The 27,669-nt window shown below is 36.9% G+C and overlaps 1 protein-coding gene across 1 annotated transcript; it reads left to right on the top strand.

Moving 5' to 3' along the window:
• LOC132102744 (autophagy protein 5-like) lies at positions 1 to 27,230 on the top strand. The gene is made up of 8 exons (XM_059507376.1): positions 1 to 106; positions 1,193 to 1,346; positions 1,440 to 1,567; positions 7,228 to 7,306; positions 7,386 to 7,548; positions 9,043 to 9,137; positions 14,929 to 15,046; positions 26,866 to 27,230. The coding sequence occupies exons 2-8, from the start codon at positions 1,233 to 1,235 to the stop codon at positions 27,000 to 27,002; spliced, it is 834 nt and encodes a 277-aa protein (XP_059363359.1). The 5' UTR covers positions 1 to 106; positions 1,193 to 1,232; the 3' UTR covers positions 27,003 to 27,230.
• Positions 27,231 to 27,669: the final 439 nt, after the last annotated feature.

The following is a 27,669-nucleotide window of genomic DNA, read 5'->3' as shown; positions in this document are numbered from 1 at the left end:
TGAACATGTAGAGACTTTTAATTTGAAGGTCTGTGCCATCTTGACATCGCTTCTTGGCGTTGAAGATGAGCTCAACTCCAGTGCTTTCTGTCGACATCTAATGAATGTAATGTATTATTCTGTTTTTCTGTCTGTTATTAAGGTTTGGATGCAGTAGTTTATGAATTCGAGGCAGTTTTGGTATCGTTTATAGCTCCAAAGGTGTCTCACCGTGTGTAATGCTGTTCTGTCGGTGCTAGCTTTATTTACTCATATTATCATAATTACAGCCTCAGAAAGACGAGTAAATATCTCTAATACCTGATTATAGAAGATCATTTTACAGTTTGTCGATTGTCATGGTAAATAGTATTAAATGCTAACATTAGCCCAATGTTAGCAGAGCTAGTAACGTTAGGCCTATTTCACTTATTAAATCTTTTGTTTAACGTTACATTTCATTTCCTCTAATCATAACAATTTCTGCAGCCATTTAAACGTTAGATGAATACGTTATGTGTTTTCTGTATTCTTTAGAGCACTTGAAGAGATATGAAAAGAGACTTTTATACGTATTTATGTTTATAGCTCTTCCCAGATCATTTTCTGTCTCAGAAAGGTATTATTTACTATGTTTCTTTGAACCTGAGAAAATCATCTAGCATATTTAAAGACTTGAGTTATTAATAGAATAAAATAATTGCTTTTGCCATGGTTTTCAGCGATTGTTTATAAAACAGACTGGAAAACTGTAGTGTCGAAATTCAGTAAAAATGTTAAAACATTTGACTACCGTTAAATATCTCAAATGAACAACTCTGACAACCCTTCTATTAAATTTCATTTAATTATATATATATATATATTCCTTCTCAAATGTTCCATCAGTAGTTGAAATAAAAAAAATAGTAAAGTTAGTAAAAATTAAAATGGTTAATTATCAAGAACACATTATTCGTGGCCATATGAGTAACCATTTTCAGATTCTGATTGGGCTTCTTAGGCTGCTTCTTAATATTTTTCTGTATTATTTAGAAATCTGAGTTGCAAAAAATAATCACTTCCACCTATCTGCTTTTGGGACTCTTAAGTGCACGTGGCTTCCTTTGAGTTGTTTCTGCATGTTTAGACAGATAACAAAGTGTTTAATCATATATAAACACCTAGTATCAGAGCGGCTTGATATCTTGATGAAGTTCTGTGTTTCAAACAGCTCGGCACCTGAAGACATTATATGTGTCACCTGGAGAAAGATGATAATGGCAGATGACAAGGACGTGCTCCGAGATGTGTGGTTCGGCAGGATCCCGGCCTGTTTCACCCTGTCTCCAGAGGAAACCACAGAGAGAGAGGCAGAACCCTACTATGTCAGTTAAGAGTCAGACTTTCTTTCTCTCAGCTGTAGAGCGGTTAGTCTCATGTCACCTGACCTGTGCTGCTTCTCTCTGTCAATCTGTCAGCTGCTCCTCCCACGGGTCAGTTACCTGACGCTAGTCACTGATAAAGTCAAGAAACATTTCCTCCGAGTCATGAAGGCTGAAGACGTGGAGGAGATGTGGTTTGAATATGAGGGAACGCCTCTCAAGTGGTATGTCGAGTTGACAACGTGTTTAATCTAATCTAACTAACTTTTGCACATGACTTTCATTTTCACATTCATGCATTTTAGCCACTTACACAGGTACTCAGCTAATTGAGCTACAGAAGCAATCAAGGCTAAATGCAGGCCACTTATACAAAATGCGTATTAGTATTAGTTGTCACTCTGTTACTCCCAATAATATCTCTTGTTAAGAAGAAATGCTTCGTTTTATGATCAAAGTTTTGTAGTTTCAAATCTAGAGCTGAAACAACGAATCGATTTAATCGATAAAAATCGATTATTAAAATAGTCGTCAACTAATTTAGTCATCGATTCGTTGCTAAATAACTTTTATTTGCCGTAAGTGGCTCATTTCGTGCATATTTCAAATCTGCGGTGACCAAAGTGTGGCAGTAATGAGCCACCGGAGGTTTTACTCAGCCAGTACAGCAGGAGAAGTAGCGAATAGCCAATAGCTGGCCTTGTTTTATGTCATGTGCTTTCCGAACAGCGTCTCTGCAGCATTTAGCGGGATGTGGGAGACTGGGAGTACTTTACTTTGAGCCTTCAAAAAAGAAGAGTAACCTGTAAACTCTGCACTACTGAACTGTTTAAGGGGACGTTCACATATCGCGTCTTTTGCGCGCTCAAGTTCATTATTTCCAACACCGCACCGCATCGAGTTAAAAACATCTCAACTTTTCAGAATGCTGCAAGCGCATCGCGGGTCATGTGACAAGAACTAACCAATCAGCTTCATCCTTTCCCGTAACAACGTTAAAAGCTCAGTCAAGATGAAAGGAACAGCTGATCATAGTTGTATATGGATTTCCATTTTGAAATAAATCAGAATCAGAATCAGAATGAGCTTTATTGCCAGGTATGTTCACACATACGAGGAATTTGTTTTCGTGACAGAGCTCCGCAGTGCAACATAACAGCGACAGAACAAAAAACACAATAAGGAATAAAAAATACAAAAAAATACAAATAGGTGGGTAAGGATTGACAATATACAAATTGACAATGTATGGCAGGTATATTAAAATGAGCATTTATGTATGTACATGTATATTATGTGGAAAAATTGTAACTGTACGCTAAGTATGTGTGTTTGGATAAATAAGTGTATGTGTATATAAATATAAATATAAGTAGTATAGTGTGTTCCATGTATGTACATGTATATTATGTGCAAAAGATTTACGTGTACGCTAAGTATGTGTGTTGGATAAAAAGTGTAGTGTATATAAATATAAATAGTGTACTGTGTCCCACAGTTATTATCAGCTGTTCATAAGATGGATTGCCTGAGGGAAGAAACTGTTCCTGTGTCTGGTCGTTCTGGTGCTCAGTGCTCTGTAGCGTCGACCAGATGGCAACAGTTCAAAGAGGGAGTGTGCTGGATGTGAGGGGTCCAGAGTGATTTTAACAGCCCTTTTGCTCACTCTGGATAAGTACAGTTCTTGAATAGATGGGAGGGTTGTACCGATAATTCGCTCAGCAGTCCGGACTACCCTCTGTAGTCTTCTGAGGTCAGATTTAGAAGCTGAGCTGAACCAGACAGTTACTGAAGTGCAGAGGATGGATTCGATGATGGTGGAGTAGAACTGTTTCAGCAGATCCTGTGGCAGGTTAAACTTCCTCAGCTGGCGAAGGAAGTACAACCTCTGCTGGGCCTTTTTCACAATGGAGTCAATGTGAATGTCCCACTTCAGGTCCTGAGAGATAGTGGTGCCCAGGAACCTGAATGACTCCACTGCAGTCACAGTGCTGTTCATGATGGTGAGTGGGGGGAGTGCAGGGGGGTTTCTCCTGAAGTCCACAATCATCTCCACTGTTTTGAGCGTGTTAAGCTCCAGGTTGTTGAGAGTGCACCAGACAGCCAGCTCTTTAACCTCCTGTCTGTAAGCAGACTCGTCATGAGGCCGATGAGTGTGGTGTCATCTGCAAACTTCAGGAGCTTGACAGAGGGGTCCTTAGATGTGCAGTCATTAGTGTACAGGGAGAAGAGCAGTGGGGAGAGAACGCAGCCCTGGGGAGCTCCGGTGCTGATTGTACGGGTGCTGGATGTGTATTTTCCTAGTCTCACTAGCTGCTGCCTGTCTGTCAGGAAGCTGTTGATCCACTGACAGACGGAGGTGGGCACGGAGAGCTGAGTTAGTTTGGGCAGGAGGAGGTTTGGGATGATCGTGTTGAAGGCAGAGCTGAAGTCCACAAACAGGATCCTCCCATAAGTCCCCGGTCTGTCTAGGTGTTGCAGAACATAATGCAGTCCGATGTTTACTGCATCGTCCACAGACCTGTTTGCTCTGTAGGCAAACTGAAGAGGATCCAGCAAGGGTCCAGTGATGTCCTTCAGGTGGGCCAGCACCAGTTTTTCAAATGACTTCATGACTACAGACGTTAGAGCCACAGGCCTGTAGTCATTTAGTCCTGTAATTTTGGATTTCTTTGGGATGGGGATGATGGTGGAGCGTTTGAAGCATGAAGGGACTTCGCACAGCTCCAGCGATCTGTTGAAGATCTTTGTGAAGATGGGGGCCAGCTGGTCAGCACAGGATTTCAGACAGGCTGGTGTAACGCAATCTGGGCCTGGTGCTTTTTTCCTTTTCTGCTTCCTGAAGACCTGGCGCACCGCATCCTCGCTGATCTGTATTGCAGGTGTGGGGGAGAGGGGGGATGCAGGAGGTGTGAATGGTGAGAGCGCTTGATTGGAGAGGTGTTCAGGGTGGGTTGCAGGAGTTTAGTAGCAGAGCTACTGCAAGCGATTTTTTGAGCTGCAAATCCATTTATCCTTTGCTGAAATTTCCGCGTCTTCAAGGAGAGAGCACGTCATGGTTGCTTAGCAAAGGCAGACGCCTCAGGGGCGCTTCTGCACGAGCGCTTTGGAAAGGAGAAAGCGTCTTTTAGGCGCGATTTGTGAACGGCCCCTAAGACTTTTATTTGTGCAGATTCTCCAGTACAATGTTGTTTGCAAATGTTTAGTCGTAAAAGCTGATAACATTGCTTTTTAACAGTTAACATTTAAAGCTTTACAAACATGTTCTGTGATCAGTTTGTAGTTTACCAGTTCAAAATTCAGTCGTGCAGCCTAATTATGACTGAATGAGAGGGGTAAATGTTTAAAGATATTTGAAATGCACTTTTTTTTCTAAGTATTCACTGCTCTTTTTCACACAGCAGGTTTTTTGTGTGTGTCCAATTTTTTTTTCTGGACAACCTTCTGATGGATTTTACTTTAAATTGTGAGTTCCATTCAGGTTTCATGCCATTGGCACTTTATTCGAAGGATTGTTTACAATTTCACAGCATAAGCTATAAAGCTGTTTCCCAGTAAATAATAAAATACAACGCACTGCAATCTTATTCTGTTTTATCCTTGTTCTTCGTGAAAATATGTTCTGAAAGATTCCTTAATAAGCTTTGTTCGGGATGTTAAACTACTTTAGGAGCCTCTAAGGACTGCCATGGTGAAAACATTATTTTAAATCTCCTTGTGAAATTTGCTAGAGTATGGGTCAGTGTTCTGATTGCAGAAGAGTTCGACAAAGGATTACTAACACAATAAAACAACTCCAGGTATATTTTTGATTAGGATATGACAGTGCAAAATGGTTAAAATCTCTTAAAAATCTATGCTGAAGGATAAAGACCATTTATTAATAATTTACTTGGGGAAAAAATGGGAAAAACTAAAATATAAGTACATAAACCGATTAATCGTAAAAATAATCGACAGATTAATCAATTATCAAAATAATCGTTAGTTGCAGCCCTATTCAAAACGCATAATGTGATGCGGTACGTTGATGATTGAGAGGTGTACAAATATATGTTCCTCAAAAGCCTGATGGATCGTATTTGATTAGAGCCCTTAGAAATTTGTGTAATATGATACAGTAGGCTTTATAGGGTTAATAAGTTGCAGCAAAGTTAAAAGTCTACTATGGTCAATATAATTGATACATTCTTGTACTTTTATTAAAGGTGTTGTAAGCAATTTCAGCTTTTCAACTTACACAAGACTGGCTACTCTCCGAAAACATATCAGCAAACCACAATATAGATTTTGGTTTGCGGGATGCTCCCTTGTAGGGATGTTCATTTTAACCAGTTAACCGTTAACCAAGTGTGAAGAATTTTGACCAATTAATACAATCAGTTAAATGGTTTAGAAACTAATTTATTAGTTTTCAGCAACTTATCGAAATATTAAAAAAGGTTTGCCGCATAGTCAAAAATAGGCTACGGTACGTGCATAAAAAATTGGTTTTAGAGAGAAAGAAAAACTTAAGCCGGGCAGCCTATTAATAATTCGCATTTTATTATTTCATTCAGAAATAGGCCTAATGCCAACGCGAAATGTTTACAAACATTATAATAAACACTGTAAACATAGCTCTGCTATTTTAGTTCCCCTCACTCCACGACAAATCCTTTCAATTAACAGCCTATTTAAAAAATATAAGACGTTATAGCTACATAAAGCCAAAACTATTTAATTTAGGCTTAAATGAAACTGAAAACCAACGTTGGGTCTCTCATTCGACACAAAATCAAATGTTTCCATATTCGCAATGTATTTGAATGCTAAATTATTATTATTATACCCTTCTTCACTCGCGTTCCAGTATCCACGTTAAACAAAATGTTTTTTCCTAACATCATGGCGGTAAGGTGATAACACTTAACAGCACATATTTTATTACATATTTAAACTGAGCAATGTGTTTTTTTCTTCCATATGTTTGACTGACCTTATTATGATAATGAACACGCTGCATTGTCAAAGTAGCAAAGCTCAACTCTGTGCCAGCGCTATCACTTTTTCCCTTTCTAACAGTGGAAGCAACTTCTCCTTTTAGTCACAAAGATAATCAGAATTGGAAACTGTTTGCCTTTATTTGTGTACATGCGCAATAAAAACTAATCTTTGTTCGTAAAATAAGCCTAAAGAAAAAGAGGATACTGCTTTCTTCCGTCTGTTTCCTTTCTTCCTGCGTTTTCCGCTCATTTTCGTAATTTATTATTTGAGTAAAACTATATATCTTGTATAGGCCTGTTTATTTGCTATTTATAGCCTAGCTTTATTATGTTTTGCAGAAGCGCTGCAGGTGCGTGATGTGATTTGAATCCTCATGTTCTGCTGTTTGCTGATTTTAGCGCATGTCAAATTAATCCCCGGGAAACAAATGTGTAAAATAATTTAAAATAATCTTGTTGGTTAACGGTTAATCAGTTAATGAGCGTCGGTTGTCGGTTAGGAAAAATAACAGAAATGAACCTCCCTACTCCCTTGACTTGTTTTTGCTGTGTACATTACTCTCTCAATGGCAGTTTCTTAGCTGGTGCATAGATGTAATTATTACTAAATATCTCACCCAGCACTTGTAATTAGATCTGGTTTATTCTTGTTATAGATTTATAAACTCTCAAATCCTTGCAGCTCTTTATTTGTTAGTCTGTTTATGGTCTGAGTTTTAGGTGTACTTTTGTCTTGTACCACTAGGTGGCAGGATAAAACAAGGCTTACAGATGAGATCTCTGCTTGCTTGAGGAATGAGAGCTGTTTGATTTTTGCCATATTTTGAGTTACTCAGTGATTGATTTTGCTAATGTGTTTACTTTGTGGACTATAAACGTGCTATTTTCATAATTTGAAGGCACTATCCCATTGGCGTGTTGTTTGATCTCCATGCTTCAAACACAGCTCTGCCCTGGAACGTCACAGTGCACTTTAAGGTGTGTAGACTGATTCATTCATTGTTTTTTTCCGTTATGTTATTGATATGCCACAGTTGTGACCCCCTTTATTTTGCAGAACTTCCCTGAACGCGACTTGCTTCACTGCGCATCGAACTCCGTGATAGAAGCGCATTTCATGTCATGCATTAAAGAGGCAGATGCACTCAAACACAAAAGCCAAGTCATCAACGACATGCAGAAAAAAGACCATAAACAACTGTGGATGGGTCTGCAGAACGGTAAGAACTGCTGACCGGTTAACACTCCTCATGTGCATACTCTGTGTTAAGGCAAGACACAACTGGTGGAAAGAGATATTTGGAAAAGAAGATTTCTGGCTTCTGGAGTGCAGGAGAAAATACTTATTTTAAGAAAACTGCCTTTAAAAATATGAATTGCAATAGAAATCTACAGATCCAAATAGATAGTGTAATAAAAGAATCACTGAAGTGTGCAAAGTGGATGTTGTCTTTTCACTAGTCGTAAAAAAGAAACGCTAGGGAAGCAAAATAGCCCAAAACCTTAAAATTGTCTCGTGTCTGAAAAAGAAAAGAAAAGAAAAGAAAAAGGTTTTATTTGTAGTGTCTTGCCTTAAAAGGTATAGGTTACCCCAAAATTTAGACTGTCATCATTTACTCACCCTTAACGTGTTCCAAACCTGTATGAATTTATTTATTCTGTTGAACACAGAAGATATTTTGAAGAATGCGGGTAACAAAATGTTTTCTGGTCCCATCAGGGAACTTAGCTGCTGTACCATGGGTGCGATAAATAGGAAAAATATCGAAACTCTTTGGTCATTTTTGAGCGAGATGCTAACGGTCTAATCAGATTCAATGATCTATGCTAAGCTAAGCTAAAAGTGCTACCGGGAGTTGGAAAATGAGCCTATTTTCAAAAATAGTGGAGTGTTCTTTTAAACATAATGCCATCAGTAACTTCAAACCCACACTTTCATCTTAAAATTAGTGTATGTGATGCAGACAGTGGTTTCAGTAGTTAATTTAAAGGTGAAAATGTGAAGCTGCAGATAAACTGAGAGAGGTGTAAGTTTCAGAAGCATAGATGTTTTGATAACACACTGTCACAGCTGTCCTCTCTGATGAGAGAAATTAACAGTTTCACCTGCACATGTGACTGAACACACGGCTTTGCTGAGAAATCTCATGCCTGTTTATTCTAAAGTTATATCAGTTCTGTTAGAATTGGGAAATCCACATCACAGCTGGAATGATGACAACACAGAGGAATGATATTGTTGGGATCATTTTCAGAATGATTTTTTCCAGCTGATTAATAGTAAACACGTTGGCTGTATAAGTGACAGTCAGTCAGAGTTTGTCCGAGTGCTCAAGCATTTAAAGTGCCAGACAGCAAAACTACCCCATGCACTTATAATAAACAGAATGGTATTGTCCGTTGTTGTGGATGCTAAAATAGTTGAAGTTATTTTGTATTGTTAATAGGCCTTGACTTGAACTCACTTTGACTCTTTCTTCTGTGGAGCACAAGAAGAGATGCTAAGTAGATGTTAGGGACTGACTGCCTTAGTCACCATTCACTTTCATTGCATCTTGGTTCCATACATTGAAAGTAAATGGTGCCTAAGGCTGTCCTATGGAAGAAAGAAATTCACAGGGGTTTGTACATTACTGTGCTGCATCATTTGAAAGAGAATCAACGTGAAACATGAGTTACTGTAATTGATTAAAACAATTGCTTGCTTTTATCAGATAAATTCGACCAGTTCTGGGCAATGAATCGTAAACTCATGGAGTATCCTACCGAAGAGGGAGGCTTCCGCTATATTCCCTTTAGAATATATCAGGTATTTACTCATTTATTTACTTTCTGCAGTACGGTAAATAATTATACTGATGGGACAAAAAGTAACAATTTTAAGTGAAATGGAAATGTTTATGACTTTATAAGACAATTGTGACTCTGGACCACAAAACCAGCCTTAAGTGTCAGTTTTTCCAAATTGAGATTTATACATCATAATGTATATGATATGATATGATTTATCAATATGATAAATACGCTTTCCATTGATGTATGTTTTATTAAGATCGGACGATATTTAGCCGAGATACAACTGTTTTAAAATCTGGAATCTGAGGGTGCATAAAAATCAAAATACTGAGAACATCACCTTTAAAGTTGTCCAAATGAATTCTTAGCAATGCATATTACTAATCAAAAATGAAGTTTGGATATATTTACGGTAGAAAATGTACAAAATATTTTCGTGGAATATGATCTTTACTTAATATGCTAATGATTTCTGGCTTAAAATAAAAATCCATAAATTTGACCCATACAATGTTGTTGAAGTTTTTCTTTTTGGCTGTTGCTGAAAATATACCCCAGCAATTTAAGACTGGTTTTGTGCTCCAGGGTCTCATTTAATTAATTTTTTTCTTTTCTTTCTTTTTTTTTTTTTTGTGTATGTGAAAGACATTCAAAAATGTTTAGGAGAGTGATCAATTTTTTTTACTTATTTTTTTTATTTTTATAAATGACAGTTATGTTTAGTTTCTGAAAGGCTTTATTATTTTTTATGATCTGAAATCTTGGCTGCAACAAAATGGGGACACATGGAATGACAATGAACTCAATAAACAGCAGTATGTGGATAAGAGACAAGGACCTCATGATGTAAAAGAATTGCATTTTTTATTTTTTTATTTTTTAATGTTTGAAGGAATTATCTTGTTGTGTTGCAGTCTGTTTCCACCAGCTTCGTCATTTTCTAAACACTGGAAAATCACCACCTGCTGTCCAAGAAATATGGCAAATAGCTTAAAACGTTTGGCCTAAAATCATGATATTGAAACTCATGTGTAATGCTTTGAAAGTACCTGAAAAATTTGGGGCAACACCACCTAATGATCAAAATTTTTTCAAATGCTTTTGATTACTTTGTCTTTTAGACCCTTTTAACATGCCCAGATTTGGAGCAGGGGAGTAAACTATAGCAGGGTAAATTTCTATAGGAGAATGTGGGAGACCATAGCAAATATAAATCTATAAATATAAAAAAAAAAAAAATGGCAAAGATATGTTTATATTTATACCTTGTAGCTCTATTGGTGAAATGTTTAAAAACAAAGCTGTTGTAAATGAATTCTTTAAATGCTACATTCAACTAATTACCTTGAAGTCAGCCGTTAGAATGTTGGATTTGACAATTTCAGTATTTAATTAAATTGAGAGCTTAAATATTTGAAATTCACAGTACAAACATTTGTTATTATTTGATAGTTATTTAAATGTTTATTTGAATATTTGATTTCACCATTTGAATATTTCAATGATGGATTGATATTTTGGTTGACATTTTCAAACCAATTTTTTTTGTTTTTGAATTCAACACCTTTAATATTTATATATATATATGTCAATGTCACCTTTATTTATATAGCGCTTTAAACAAAATACATTGCGTCAAAGCAACTGAACAACATTCATTAGGAAAACAGTGTCAATAATGCAAAAATGATAGTTAAAGGCAGTTCATTATTGAATTCAGTGATGTCATCTCTGTTTAGTTAAATAGTGTCTGTGCATTTATTTGCAATCAAGTCAATGATATCGCTGTAGATGAAGTGTCCCCAACTAAGCAAGCCAGAGGCGACAGCGGCAAGGAACCGAAACTCCATCGGTGACAGAATGGAGAAAAAAACCTTGGGAGAAACCAGGCTCAGTTGGGGGGCCAGTTCTCCTCTGACCAGACTATATATATATATATATATATATATATATATATATATATATATATATATATATATAAATATGCATTTGAATATTTCCATTCAAAATTTACAAGTCTTATATATATATATATAAATATATTTAATATTCAAATAATTCAGCAGTTTGATGTTTTTGACTATATTAACTTCGTTTGAATATACAATTGACATGGTTGTTTCAGTTTACTTTTACCACTCATCTCACTAAAGGGATACTCCACCCCAAAATCAGTGGTTCAACCGTAACGTTATGAAGTGACGAGAAATCTATAAGCTGCACCACAAGGATGCACTGTTTTCATTCAAATCAAAGCATAAATTCCTTGTGGCACGGCTGACACAGAAGAGCGTACACTGCCTGCGTTCAGCTCATATTCTCCAAAATCTTGCTACATGATGTGGAGAGACACAGTGGAGACTGATTGTTGAATAAAGTCATTATGTTTGTTTTCTTCACATACAAAAAGGATTCTTGTCGCTTCATAACGTTACAGTTGAACCACTGATGGCAGATGGACTATTCTGACGATCTCTTTCATACTTTCCTGGACCTTGACAGTGTATTTTACTTGGCAATCCATGGGACAGTCACAAGCCTCTCGGTTTTTATCCAAAATATCTTCAATTGTGTTCCGATGATGAACAAAGTTTTTATGGGTTTTTGAACGACATGGGGGTAAAGTGATTGATGACAAAATTTTCGCTATGGGGTGGGGTATCACTTTAAAACAAGGTTCAGGGGTACTGCCTTGCCTGAGTGACTTACTTTGTTTTACTGTCCGATTACTGCTTAAAGAACCTATAATTATCTGCATACTCTAGAAATGTAGATACAGCCTCTGATCATAAGCTCTGAGACCTGAGAGCATCTCTTTTCTCTGGCCTCTTGCTTTTGGAGAAAGGCTAATGATGTCTGTTGTGTGCTTCATGTGCTGGTTTGCCAGCTAGGCTGTCAGAGGAGTTGAAAAGAAAGTGTCGGCACCCAGAGTATCACACTTCTCATCAGTATCAGGAGCCTTTTGGATAATACTGGGCTCAATAATTAATGCTGCTGTTTAAAAATGCAACGAAGTAGCTGTCACTTCTCACACTCTCTCTTCTCTGACTCTGGAGATGATCTTGGTGCAAGTGAGCAGTGAGTCAGTTTTTCTGGTAACCTGATCGTGACCGTAGCATCCTGAGACACCTTCTCTTCCTGAGACCTGAGGGTGTCAGTGTCAGCTGGACTACCTGAGCCGTTGTCACTAGTTTCCTTTTCACAGCCCCAAGATTGACTCCTATTGTTCGCCAGGCCGCTGTTTGTCACCACAGGTCCAGATCTTACAGAATGATACCCTGCATCAATGACCACATGCAAGTTGTGTTTGAAAACTGGATCCTGTCCAGCATTCGACACCTTGCCTGCTCGCACAAGGCCATAGGAAAGACTATGCGTGACTGCCGGCTGTCAATCCACTCAATATCTTATTCAGCAATTCACAACATTACACCCCACTAGTGTGGGTTAAAAACAGCTCTAACTGTTGAAGTTAACAAATGAATTATTTTTCTGTCAGCGCTTTGTAACTAGTGTGAAAAGTGGGTACCCTGAAATTATGTAGATGCCATTTCTCGGATGCTGACTGGCTTAAAATAACATATAAACTAAATGGAAATTGAGAAAAAACTCAAAGGAAAAGTGTACTCACTTGAGTGTAGGTGGTCAGTGTGTGTAGTCATTGTGTTAGGGTGTGCTATATCTGCTATATATATATGTGCTATTTGGTGATCTGAGTGTGTAGCTTTCCAATATTGGTAAGATATATACCGGTAAAAATTTATAATTTTTATTTTTTGTGATCACCATTTTTATTGTTTCAGAATTTCAGCATATACAGGGCATAGATACATACAAACTAGAGATGCACCGTTCATTTGTAACATCACCCAATTCCTCTGTTGAAAATAAATCATCCACCCACCTAAACCTATGATTTTCTCTGATTTAGATATCCACACCGAACCTCTTCTGATCATCACATTACAGTTATTCTAGTTCTCAGAGTGCAGTCCTTTTGGGGCTTGAGATCCCGTCTCACAATAATATTGTGGTCAATAAAATAAAATGTATTTGGTTTACATTTAATATGACAGTGTGTACAAAACAGTAACGAATCGCTCAACAGTCTGAAAATTCCTATTTCTTTTTTCGGATCAGTCATTCTGAGATGCTGTTGGCCTTACACATTGCTGTGGGTTGGGTGCGTCTCGCTCAAACAAGCTCAAATTTCATTTTCAATTGATAATGTGAAGCGCAGTGGTAATTTCCCAGTCTGGTTGAAAACTGTGTAGATATATGTAGACTGTGTTTTCAGTTTTTTGTTAACAGAAGTTATTAATTGAAAGTAGAGTTTAATCGTCTATGATTTACGTACTTTACATGCATACTGTTTTACTGTTTGATGAACTATCATAGTCGGTTAAATGAAGTCCAAGTGCCACCTACATGCCCTGGTATGTGATGAGTAAAGCAAAATGTTGACATGAAATTACTTTATTACAGTACCACTTTGATGAATTTATTATGCAGCTATAGTTAATAATTACGTTTTAGAGAATGTAGTTAATATTTCCATTATTAAAGGGTTAGTTCACCCAAAAATGAAAATGTGGCTGCCTTCTACTCACCCCTGAGGTATCTTAGGTGTAAATGACTTTCTTCTTTCAGACGAATCTAGGTGGAGTTATATTAAAAAAAGCTCTGTCATTGCAGTCAGCGGGTGTTTCCATTAAAAACAAGCGTTCCACACGGCTCCGGGGGGGATGAACAAAAGCCTGCTATAGCGAATCGATGCATTTTTGTAAGAAAAATATCCATGTTCAAAACGTAATTATCACTTTAATCTAGCGTGGATCAACAGTTGTACACAGCAGTAGTTCCGGGAGCATGATGTTTGAGTTCAGCTTTGCGCATGTATTAATATATCTGAAAGATGATAGCCATATACATCTAGAGCCCCTTTCACACTGAGATTCCTGAAAATGCACGGATAATGTGTCCCGGCAATTATTCCCGAGTGGCTAGATTTTGCACTTTCACACTGCCAGTGATTAGCCGGAATATGTGTGTGCGTTCACACATAACCCGTAAAGGTCCCGTAAAGACACGTGACATCAGGATGTGACATGTAACGTACGAGTCGAAAACGCTAGACACGTTAACTTTCACTTAAGCTGGTGAACGATCTCAGCTTCAGCGCGGAAAGTGAGGAACTAACTGATCTCTGCTTCATTACAGCTTGCACATATTTTTTTTTTTATCGCGAACGTTGATCTGCCTTCAAAACACCTGGTAAAAAAGTCACGCGATAACCTGCGTCAACACTACGACACACCCTTTACGGCATTAGTTCTGGCTTTTGTTCACACAGCGCTCATTCCGGGAATGAACCCGGCAATGTTACTAGGTGTTTGCATTCACACAGAAGGCGACCTGGCAATTTTCCGGCAATTTTCCAGGTCCAACGTGCAGTGTAAAAGGGGCTTAGGATGCCACGGGGTTGAAGTAAAATGCAGCCTAATTTTCATTTTTGGGTGAACTAACCCTTTTACTAATTTGTCTCATGCACCCGGGAACTGCAACTAATCAGAATGTTATATTTTGATACATTTATTACAATTACGCCCAGCCTGTAGATCATCTGTGGATATAACCAGGATCCAGTCATCACTAATACAAACGGATGCCTTGAAAACTAAATCAAAATAAGTAATTAAAAAAATGCGATTATAGGCATTCTTCCACAATCTTCAGATTCTGCATTTTTTGAGAACTTTGCACTGTCATAATCATTCTAACAGGTTTCATATTTCTCATTTTAGACGATGAGTGACAGACCGTTCATCCAAAAGCTCTTCCGACCAGTGTCTCCTGAGGGCCACACGCTTACGTTGGGAGACCTGCTAAAGGAGTTGTTTGCTGCTGCCATAAGTGCGGAAGGTGATCCACATGACAAATTCACACAGATATTATTTGATGAAAACGTGTTTGCAGTTTAGACTTATATCTCACAGGAGGTTGGAATCAGAGATGTGAGGAAAAGACATCAGAGGAAAACAAATCTTTAACATCTAGAGATTTACAGTAGAGATGAGAAATAGGAAAAGACAGAAAAAGACAAATCAGGGTTGCATGAATGAAATCCACAGCCAAAACAGGGGGAGTCTTGGTTTCTCCTGAGAGGAAGTAGATAAGCAGACAATAGCAGTGACAAACCGAGCACCTGCTGGTGGAGATGCCCGCATGACGGAGCACATCTGTGCTGCTTCCAGCCCAATTCAAGACCTGCATGCTTAGTCTGAGCAGCCTGGTGGTTTGGATGAAGAGAAAGTGCTGCTTTGTGCTTCTCTTTTTTTGTTATCATTCTGTCTCTTCCAGATATATGGGATTTGCTTTGATAACAGCTCAGAGCGAAGTGTTGAGATTACAAGGAAATACATCTCTGCTTGGGGAAATACCTTTTCTCAAGATGGTCTCGAATCATAGCTGCTTATCACAGTGTTGACTTGATTAATCATTTATCAGTTACACATGAGTGAAAAACTGCATTTTGTGACTTAAAGGTCCTCTTTTATCAGCAGATGAGGTTTTCTGTTTTATAAAAGGCTTAATGCCACAGATGATTTACAGTACTGTTATAGTTGTAATGAAGTGGGGATTCCCACAAATCAAAAGAAAATGCTTTAGCCAGACTGACATGTATTGTCAGTGCCATACTATAGCGATCTGTATGTCTCAGGCACTGAGTGGAATGGAATCTATCGCTAAATTTTTACCACTTTTGGGTAAAAATGGAGACATGTTCATACGGTGCTGTCTCTCCTACGCTTTTCACAATAAGATAAAGATTTTATATATATATCGAAACGGCTATACATGGTACTCTAAAATTTCCCCGTGTTCTGTTTTAGAGGTTTTATAGTGAAGAAGAGTATGTGTGGTATTATTTCAAATAAATGAATTGCTCAGAAAACCCCCACCCATCAGCCCTTCGTGTCAACCCACTCTGCGAGTGGGGAAACCTCCAGCTGGCCCGCCCACCTCCATCACCCCCAGCACATCTCGCTACTCAACCCATGACAGACATTGAAATAACACTTTCAGTGGCTGTGATCCCGTGGTTAAAAAAAAGGGTCAGTGACTCAAAAATGATGAACTCTGTAGACTGATTAATGACTGATTAATTTTGATGTTAGAAATCAGAGTGCTTTTTTTAAGGAAGTTGATATGTTGGATATACAGGTCTTTGTAATTCTAGGCAGTTTATGCAATGTGTTAATGGATTATTATTATTATTAACTATATATGAATGGAAAAGCAAATACATTAGGTCATATTTTGCAATATTTTGAAGAGATAGTTAACCCAAAATGTAAAATTGTCATAGTCACTCTCGTGTCTTTCCAAACCCATAAGACTTTTGTTCATCTTTGAAACACAGATTTAGAAATCATTTTGAAATCTAAGAGCTTTGTCTATCCATCGAAAGTCCGTTCTCTTAAAACCTTTGATTTCATAAAGGCATTGTTTACGTAATCCATATTTAATCCAAGATTTCAGAAAGAGCCATGGCTGATTTACAATGATGAACAGGTGTAAATGATGCTTTTATTTACATGTAAAAATCTATCAATTCACATAGATCAAGCACATCACATACGGTAAACGGAAGCTCAGCTGTACTTGTGTTACATGAGAACAAATCTTGTTAGTTCTTGTGAGTCAGGCAAGCATGCTCAAGTTTCTGTTTACCACATGAAAACCTTTTTCAAGAATTATGCTCCGTCATGGACTTAAAAGATTTACCAGAAAGGATTTTCAATAATTAATGTTTCCTAGGGCTGTCAAATTGATAAATAGCATCCAATATAAAGTTTGTTTACATAATATATTTGTATGTACTGTCTATATTTATATGTATATATAAATACATACACATACATTTGTATATCTAAGAAATATTTACAGGTGTGTGTGTATATATATTGAATGATTTATATATTAATATGTGACATATATTTCTTTATATATATATATATGAAACATATAAAAATATATATTGAATTTCTTAAATATATACATGTATGTGTTTTTATATATACATATAAATATACAAAGTACACATAATGGACCCCGGACCACAAAACCAGTCTTATGTCGCTGGGGTATATGTTTAGCAATAGCCAAAAAAAACACAGTATGGGTCAAAATTATCGATTTTTCTTGTATGCCAAAAATCATTAGGATATTAGGTCTAAAGATCATGGTCTATGAAGATATTTTTTAAATTTCTAACCGTAGATATATTAAAACTTCATTTTTGATCAGTAATATGCTTTGCTAAGAATTCATTTGGACAACTTTAAAGGTGATTTTCTCAATATTTAGATTAGTTTTTTTTGTTGTTTTTTTGCACCGTCGGGTTCCAGATATTCAAAGAGTTGTATCTCGGCCAAATATTGTCTGATTCTAACAAACCATACATCACTCAAAAGCTTATTTATTCAGGTTTCAGAGGATAAATCATGTATAAATCATGTAAAGAGAAACTTTTATTTGGGATGTGATTAATCACGATTAATTGATTTGACAGCCCTTTGTTTTCATGTGATGTCATGTTACATTTTCTGTCTCTTTAAAATAATTAGAAGAAAGAAAGAAAAAACTGCACTGGATGTTGTTACAGATACCTGTGACAAAAGTCATGTAACAGTATTATCAAAAGGGCATTTCACCCAGATATGAAAATAACCCTCATGTCGTTCTAAATCTGTATGCATTTCTTAACTCTGTCGAACACAAAGATATTTCACAGAATGTTGGACTCCAGACAACACTGATATATATACATATATATATATATATATATATATATATATATATATATAGCACTAAGACACCATTAATTTATAAATATGTGGCCACAATCCTTTAAAACTTCAGAAAAACATGTTTAAAGGGATAGTCCACCTAAAAAAAAAGTATATGAAAAAAGTGAAGAGATTGTTAACTGGGATGAATTTTGGCAGTCGAGCCATGCATAATCTTTCATAGGCACCAAGTGAAACCCTCTAGCTCAAACAGTAAACTATGGGACTATCAACAGCCAGGTCATGACAACGGATATTAATATCAGCAAAGAAGATAATACGAGAATTGATGAAATGTATGCTTTTTGCGTTTTCACTACCAGCTTTGAAAGAAGTTGGTCATGGTTGAGTGAAATACTCCAAGGTGGCAGAGGTCCAGAGCCAACCCACGCTAGGGCTTTTCTGTGGGCGTATGTTATAACTGCCATAAAGAAAGCATGTTGTGTTCATTTACTATTTGAGGTTGTGTTGTTTGAATTCCCCTCAGTGTAGTCATTCTGAGACTACACTGGGGACGCACCCACCTTACACCCCTACAATCTCCACGGGGGCAGACACACAAACAGGACTTCAAGGAATGAGCTACTACTTCTGCTCACACTATTACTGTGTGACTTAAAAATCAGGGTCAGTGGATTTAGTCCTCTCTTTGAGAGTTCTGTTTGACCGTTAACAATTAAAAAAAAATCAAGGTCAGAGCTTTGTTTCGGGTTTTTAGTTATCATGTAAAGTTTTTTAGATATCTTCAAACCTCATCATGATTTTTTTTTTAAGGAATTCCAATAGCCCTGCAGCTTAAACTGGTTTCAAGTCAGTTCTCTTATTACGTGGATGTTTTGTTCATGGAAGTGTGTGTGCTTGTGTTTGAAATCGTCATGTTTAGTCATATGAGAACATATAGAACTCCGTCCCAGTTTGTTTGCTGCTTCAATGTTCTTGGTATTTATGCGAGGCACGGGTTTCAAATTTATCCTGTTGAGCAAAAGACCATGCTGATTTACCCAGAAAACTAATTAACATCTACAACTGTCACCATTTATACAGTGGAAAAATATTTATTTGATCCTCTGCTGATTTTGTAAGCTTGCCCACTTACAAAAAAAAAGAAGGGTCTGTAATTTTTATGGTAGGTTTATTTTAATGCATAGAGAGAGAGAGAATACAACCAAAAATCTAGAAAAAAAACACATTCTATAAAGGTTAAAGATTTATTTTTCATTTCAGTGAGTAAAATAAGTATTTGATCCCGTACCAACCAGCAAGAAGTCTGGCTCCCACAGACTGGTGATGTGACCGAGTGGAACACAGATTAGTCCTGCCACTTTAAGAAGTTACTCCTAATATCAGCTTGCTAGGTGTATAAAAGACACCTGTCCACACAATCTGCATCTTCCATCCAACCTCTCCATCTCCATGGGCAAGACCAAAGAGCCGTCAAAAGATGTCAGAGACAAGATTGTAGATCTACACAAGGCTGGAGTGGGCTGCAAGACCATTGGCAAGAAGCTTGGTGAGAAGGAGACAACTGTTGGTGTGATTTATTTGGAAATGAAAGAAATACAAAATAACCATCAATCTCGGTCTGGAGCTCCGTGCAAGACCTTCCCTCATGGGGTAAGGATGATCATGAGAAAGGACCAGCCCAGAAATACACAGAAGGAGCTTGTAAATATCTCTTCTGCAGTTTAAAATGTAGCTATCCTTAAAGGGTTAGTTAACCCAAAAATGAAAATTAGGCTGCGTTTTACTCACCCCTGAGGCATGCTAGGTGTATATGACTTTCTTCTTTCAGATGAATCCAGTCGGAGTTAAAAATTGTCTTAGATCTTTCAAGCTCTATCATTGCAGTCAGCGGGTGTTGCATTGCTTCAGTCCAAATAACGTGAAATAAAAAGAGCACAGTACACAGAAGCAGCTCCAGGTGGATAATGTATAAGGTCAGTGTTGCGCATGCGCCGGTGAGTCTCGTGAATACCAACATTTGTTTACAGGATCAAAAGAAGCAAAGTTTCTTTACTTTAGCAAAGGAAAACCAGTCATCTCTTGGCTAATGTCTAAATCCTCCGATATTCTTCTTTACAAATCCTGTTTACAAATTGGTGACCGTTGTTTTGTTTTGATCTCTCTGCTGTGTTCACTTCTGAGCGGCGCATGCCCAAAGCTGCCCTCATACGTCATTCCCCTGGAACTGCTTCTGTGTACAACAGTGAGCGCAAGCTAGATTCAAGTGATTATGTTATGAATAATATGTTGTTATATTATGTTTTGAATATGGATATCTTTCTTACAAAAATGCATCAATTCGCTACAGGAGGCTTTTGTTCATCCCCCCGGAGCAGTGTGAGACACTTTTTTTTTTAATGGAAGGGTGCTTTTTATTTCACGTTTTTTGAACTGAAGCAATGCAACACCAGCTGACTGCAATGATAGAGCTTGAAAGATCAAAGACAATTTTTAATATAACTCAGACTGGGTTCGTCTGAAAGAAAAAAGTCTTATACACCTAGGATGACTCAGGGGTAAGTAAAATATTCATTTTTGGGTAAACTAACCCTTTAAACAATCTGTAAAGTTGTTTATCGCAAAGGAAGGGAGGGGTTTGCTCCGAACTTGCTTGGAACGAATCGTTTCGAAATCATTGGCAAATGACTAATATTAAATGTATATTCTGAGAAAATGTATATTCTGACCTTAGATGCATTTAAACCTGTTGTACTGTAGCACATAAAATAATGGCGTCCCCCCATAGTGTAAAAACGTTATCATTTTTTTTAAATAACATGCGTCTTTTGTGGGTTTTCTATTACATATTTCAATAAGAGACATAATTTATGTTATATTCATCTATACATGTCTTAATACCCGGGGATCCCTTTAAGGCAGTTGGGACCACAGTCCCCAAGCAAACTATCGATAGCACGCTATGCCATAATGGACTGAAATCCTGCAGTGCCTGCAAGGTTCCCCTGCTGAAAAATGCACATGTACAGGCCTGTTTAAAGTTTGCCAATGAACATCTGAATGATTCAGAGAAGGTTTGGGAGAAAGTGTTGTGGTCAGATGAGACCAAAATTCAGCATTTTGTCATTAACTCGACTCGTCGTGTTTGGAGGAAGAGAAATGCTGACTATGACCCCAAGAACAACATCATTACAGTCAAGCTTTGGGGCTGATTTTCTGCTAATGGTACAGGATGACTACACCGCAATGAGGATCAAGGGAACAGGGCCATGTACTGTAAAATCTTGGAGGAGAACATCCTTCCCTCAGCCAGAACACTGAAGATGGGTCATGGATAAGTCTTCAAGGATTACAATAAGCCAAAACATACCGCCAAGACAACAAAGCAGTGGCTGAAGAAGCAGCACATTAAGGTCATGGAGTCTCCAGACTTCAATCCTATAGAACATCTGTGGAGGGAGCTGAAACTGTGAGTAGACAAACAACAGCCAAGAAACCTTAAGGATTTAGTGAGGATCTGTAAAGAGGGGTGGGTCAAAATCTCTCCTGAGATGTGTGCAAACCTGGTGACCAACTATAAAAAACGTATTACCTCTGTGCTTACCAACAAGGGTTTCTGCAACAAAGAACTCAAGTCATGTTTCGCTTTGGGATCAAATACTTATTTCACTCACTGAAATGCAAATCAATTTCTAACCTTTATATAATGTTTTTTTTTCTTCTTTGGTTGGTTTTCTGTCTCTATACGTAAAGTAAACCTACCATAAAAATGTATTTTGTAAGTGGGCAAACTTACAAAATCAGCAGGGGATCATTTAAATATTTCTCTGTAAAGAACGCGTACAATGAACATCTACCAAAATGCTCATTTGTTTCTCGTTAAGTAGATTTTATTAAATGGGCTATTATTCACTTACATTGTTCATGGAATCTTTTTGTGTCTTGTAACAATAATAATAATAAGAATGACAAAACTTTTATTTACTTTAGTTGTTCATTCTTCTTATTATTAACAACCACCACTAATCTTAAATGGAAAACAGCAACATATTTATACAAGTACCAAAAAAACTATCTGTAGGTAATGTCAGAATGAAAAATATGCAGCAGCAAAAATAAAATAAAATAAATAACAACACGGGACATATAGAAAGTCCTATAGTGGACAGATGTGATTTGCTATTAGAAATATATAATTATTGATATAGTGATGTGTGTGTCCATTATTTAACATCTTGTGAAGTGTATAGTTGTGTTTTTAGAAGAAAAAAAATCCATCAAGACATTTTAATGTTAAACCTTCAATTTTGACCAAAATAATAATTAAAGATTATTAAAGATATTTTTATATATAGCAAATTACATACAAAATGCAAAATGTCAGTAGGTAATATAAGAAAGTAAAATATGTAATGAAATAAATAATTGCATAGAAATCTGATAGTGACCAGATTGGATTTGCTAATATGATGATGATAATTAATTAATCCTTTATATATATATATATATATACCTTGGGGTGGGGAAGATATCAGTCAAATTATTTTTTACTTTGTTTATTGAGTTTTTCTTTTTCACCCAACGAGCATAATATTGATACTGATAAACGCAGGGCACAAGACTCTGGCTTTCTCCGTCTTCTTTGAAGCTCTTATGAAATAACGAGAGAAAATACTGTCAAGTTCAACAGTATGATGAATAAGTATTAATGGTAACACTTTACAATAAGATGCCATTTGTTAACATTAATGTATTAATGAACATGAATGAACAATACATTTATTACACAATTTATTAATCTTTGTTAATGTTAATAAAAATGGAGTTATTCAATGTTCATAGTACATGAATGTTTACAAACACAACTTGTGATTTTAACAATGCATTAGTAAATGCTGAAATTAACATGAACTAAGATTAATAAATGCTGTGGAAATATCGTTCATTATTTATGTTATTTATATATGTTAACTAATGTAATTACCTAATGTTAACTAATGAACCTTATTGAAGAATGACCACAGATGACAAGTACACGCGGTACTTATTAAAATAATCACCCTTTAAGTATATGAACACAGAAAACCGCTGTTAATAGGTTATATAATATTTCCCAGTCTATGACTAGTAAAATAATAACAACTTACTCTGATGAACACAGCTCTCCTCAGAGTAGCTGCGAGTGCTGCGTCTTTTTCTTGTGTGACAGGTGTCAGAGTTAAGGCACGATACTGCCACCTGGGCACTCAACCAGGTACTGTTACCAAGTATTTACATGTGGTGTCATCATAAGAGAACTGTTCATTTTAAATATTGCGGTTATCGCTAATACCGGTATATCCTCATACACTAAATTAACACGATACCGATAATTGTTTATTTGAATATCACGGTTATCGTCAATACCGGTATATCGCGACAGCCCTAATATATATATATATATATAAGTCACAAAAAAAAAAAAAAAACAGGGAATCCAGTAAGGTTTAAGTATCTTCTCCAAACCCTTTCCTTAGTTGAAAGATGAAGAGATTTACTTGATTCATGCAAAAATAGAAAAATACTTGTATTTTTGACCTTATTGACAGCTATGCCTAATGAAAGCGAAAATGATGCATGAATCTAGTTAAAGATAATTGAGCTGACAGCAGACAGAGGGAAAGCTGAGGCCATGCCTTTTTGACCACTCATTTAATAAACAAAAGAATGCATTATTATGAGAAGTTCCTTCCTGCACCCACGTTATCTGTGTCCCCAACTTCTCCAGCCCTGAGCTAAACTCATCAGACTCATGATAAATGGAGTAAGTTGAGCAGACATGATGAATTGCTTTTGTGTGTGTTTGAGAGAGTCTTTACTTGCGCTTTTTGTGTCCTATAGTGAAACTTTGATTTTTCATATGGCGATTATCATGCAGTGAGATACTGTGGTGTTTATCTGAAAGATTTCAAGGGCCAAACAGCATTACTTTCTGTATGTGTTAATATGCAAATGATCCTGTAGGTCACAATGCAGTTCAGTAGTGTGAGAAGGTCATCCAGCGCACATGCTGATGCCTGAACCATCACTTGCTGTCAAACTGAAACTCCTTCCGTCCAACTGCATTAGTCATTTAACCTCCATGGGTCAACAGGGTAATGTTACTGCCTCTAGCGTTTCCTTCAATTTCCCAGTCGTATGTAACTAGCTACACAGTATGAACTTGGTCAATTTGTTCTGTGCATGAGATGATAAAGTAGTGGAGAATAGCAGTTATAACCATGCTGCGGTTCCTCTGACAATAGAACCTCTCACAATATCTGGTTATGTAGTTTACGCATTTCATGAAATAACAATTGTAAAATGTCAAAAAATGATATTACCAGTCAAAAGTTCAGAATTTATAGTTCAACAAAATATGAAAATTTGTTAAAAATGGACTCCCTCTCAGACCATCCAAGATATAGATGAGTTTGTTTCTTAATTGTAACAGTTTTGGGGAATTTTAGTATTACATCAATTGCTCACTATTGGATTCCCTCCAGTGGATGAATAGGTGTATCATCAGAATGAGAGTTCAAAGAGCTGATTAAAAATAAGTAATAATAATCCCCAAATTATCCTGGCTAAAATTTGAGTCGATAATAATGCTTCCTCTAGAGAAAATGTCCTGATGTTGTCTCGCACCAAAATCCACGGACATATTTGTTTAGAACGGTTTTCGACTCTCTTCACTTGTAAACAGTGCTTGATCTGTGCATATTTCTCTCCTGATTCAGACAAGACAGCTGGAGAGAGCAATATTATGGATAGATTTTTTACAAACAAGACGTTTAGTGATCAATGTCGTGTGGATTACTGTGTTTTTATCAGATGTTAAGCTAAGATGCAGTGTAATCTACAGTATATCTTTCATTCCATAGAGATACAAATTTCATCATGTCTTTTAGTTTGTCAAGAAAATAAAAGTGCCTTATTACCCTGGTGGAACCCAGGAGTATGACGTAAGAGGAAACCTGTGATTGGACGAAAAATCTGTAAATATAGAAAACCAACGAAGAACAAATTAATATCGAAGCTGTAACTGATTAACTAGTTATTTTCTCAAAAAATGCATCGTACTATGATAAAGCAGTGAAGCAGTGAGTTACATTGTTGTACATGAAAGCAGCTCTGTGCAACTCTTGTATATTTATTAAATTAAAAGCACTAAAATTCAGAGACATTGTTGACTTCAAAACTGCACAAATTATGTATAAAATAAATAATCAACAGCTATCGAACAGTATTCAAGGGTTGTTTCAAATGAGAGAGAGCAATCATCACTTAAGAGGAACATTTGTATTTAAAAAAGAAATCTATAAGAACAAATTCTAAATATCACTGCATCACAACCAAAGGAGTTATTGTATGGAACAGCTGCAGCGAAGAGATGAAATCATGTTCAACAATAAGTAATTTTAAAAGACTATTTAAACTGAATATACTAAATGAATACGAAAATGACTTGAGGTGATAGTATTGTATACAGGCTCATTGGTCTACATCAGTGGTTCCCAACCTTTTTCAACTCGCGGCCCACACAACCACACACATATGTTTGCGCAGGCCACTTAAAAAAAATTAACTGACCCCACTATTGTTGGGTTAATAACTTAGTACTCAGAAGCTAGATTGTTAACTGTATTTATTGAATGAACTAGGGCTGTGTGATATGGACAAAAAAAAAAAAAACGCGATTTCTTTGATCAATTTTGTGATTGTGACACACACCGATATGCTTTTATAGTCATAAATGCATTCAGGATTAATTTGAAACATATTTCCAAAAGAAAATGTGGCGATGCCTCAGGTGTTTGCAGTGTGTATACAGTATGTGTATGCAGTCAGCAGTGAGAGCGCATAAATATAACGTGAAAAGCACATTAAAATAATGCACGAGCGTGAATCTCTCTGTTCGCATGCAGATTTCCTTTGCTCTGTCACAAAACAAGACGTACTTGCTCAGACACACGCTGCTCTGCGGGAAGTGAGTGTGCGCACTTAAAACATGTCTCCTCTCACTTAAACCGCGTCCTGTGCACTCACAGTTCTCTCTATGCTCATGTGTTAGATATTAATTATTTTCGCACGTTTTTATTTCTAGCCTTTTACCGCGTGCAGTGTGAATGCTCTGATCCGTTAACATGGGCTCAGGAAAAAGGCGCATCACAGACGGTGTGTGAACCTGGAGTTAGGCATATGCCCAGTCTGTTCTGTTCTTGCGCTAGGCGCAATGCATTCTGATTGGATCGGATAGCATACTACGGGAGGTCAGGGCCACGAAATGCGATTTAGAAATCGTGCACGTGCAATACCACCGCGACCACAGGTTGAAAACCACTGGTCTACATGTTAAGTATAGTATGGAGGTGTTATTATTTGATTTGTTATAGATAGATGGAAAAGAAAGAAAAAAAAAATGGGAATGTGTGTGTTTGAATCTGTATCTATGTATAGGTTTATGTGAACAGAAGGTAGGTAGATATAGGATGTATGTAAAGATGTATATAAGTGAAGCATCAAATTGTTTTGTATTTAATTAAAGGATAAAAATAGAGAAATGGGGTAGGACCTGAAAAGTTTATGAACTTCTTCCTACTCCTTTTGAACATGAGAATTTCTAATTTGAATTATTTAAAATAATATGGAAAGATTGTGCCGAGAAGTACATGACTTAATTTGGCTGTTATTTTAATTTTATATATGTATGCATGCCTGTATGTATATAAATTTGTATTTGTATTTTTTTTTTATTTACATGTTCAAATAAACAAACAAACAAACAAACAAAAAATATATATATATATTCAAGCTTTAACACACATATCATAAAACATAGAATCTTTACTTGAATGGTACTTCCCTTGATGAATAATTGTCATTTTCTCTGTTTCACACTCATTCCAGACGAGCCAAAGAAATTCCAAGTTATGATTCACGGCATTGAACCGCTGCTGGAAACACCCATCCAGTGGTTGAGCGAACACTTGAGCCACCCAGACAACTTTCTCCACATCAGCATCATCCCAACACCAAGTGACTGATTCCAGAGGATCCAGTCGTCCGGTGATGGAGAATTAGGGATAAAAGATTTGCAGAAACGTTCTGATGGCACACCTGTTTTCTCATTCTCATCCCTGCAGTGGCCTTATCGAGTGATGGTCATTAAACATCAGAATCCTGTGCACTTCACATGAACGAGACGCTCTTGGTTCATTTAGAGCTCTCGGATTGGTCCCGTGTTCTCGCTGCCTTTAATATTCTTACATTCTTACATTTGCACAAGCTTGTGATGTGATTATACTCCCACATTAACTCTTTGACTCTCTAATTTATGAGTAACGTACGCTTGGACTCTCAGATCTCTTCATTATTAGGAGGAATCCTATTTGGTGTTATTACACGACCACCATGGGGCTTGATCAGCAACATGTTTTATGGAAGCATCCGGGTCAGATGAGGTGTAAAATTTAGATGGAATTCTTGCATAAAAACCAACGCAGGAAAATTGGTGACTTGAGGGACAAATATCGGTGACTGGATTCACTGGATTAAATGCGTCAGTGTCTGGTTTTGGCAGCTGTGTAGGGGATCACACATGTTGGTGGAAGTGATTATACCACGAGCTGATTAGTCACAGTCACAGACATATGTTGGTGGGATATAGCACAAATGAAACTCTCTTTTCCTGGACACTGTTTAAGATATGGT

The sequence above is a fragment of the Carassius carassius genome, chromosome 24 (genome assembly GCF_963082965.1).
Source record: "Carassius carassius chromosome 24, fCarCar2.1, whole genome shotgun sequence".
NCBI lineage: Eukaryota > Metazoa > Chordata > Actinopteri > Cypriniformes > Cyprinidae > Carassius > Carassius carassius.
Note: the sequence above shows the minus strand (reverse complement) of the source record. Positions and strands in the feature narration are given on the sequence as shown.

Bases quoted from the DNA above. Each gene is read 5' to 3' on its own strand.
- LOC132102744 (XM_059507376.1), top strand. From the start codon at position 1,233: ATGATAATGGCAGATGACAAGGACGTGCTCCGAGATGTGTGGTTCGGC. The intron at 7,307-7,385 runs GTGTGTAGACTG...TTTATTTTGCAG, and splicing joins ACGTCACAGTGCACTTTAAG to AACTTCCCTGAACGCGACTT. The intron at 9,138-14,928 runs GTATTTACTCAT...TTCTCATTTTAG, and splicing joins TTCCCTTTAGAATATATCAG to ACGATGAGTGACAGACCGTT.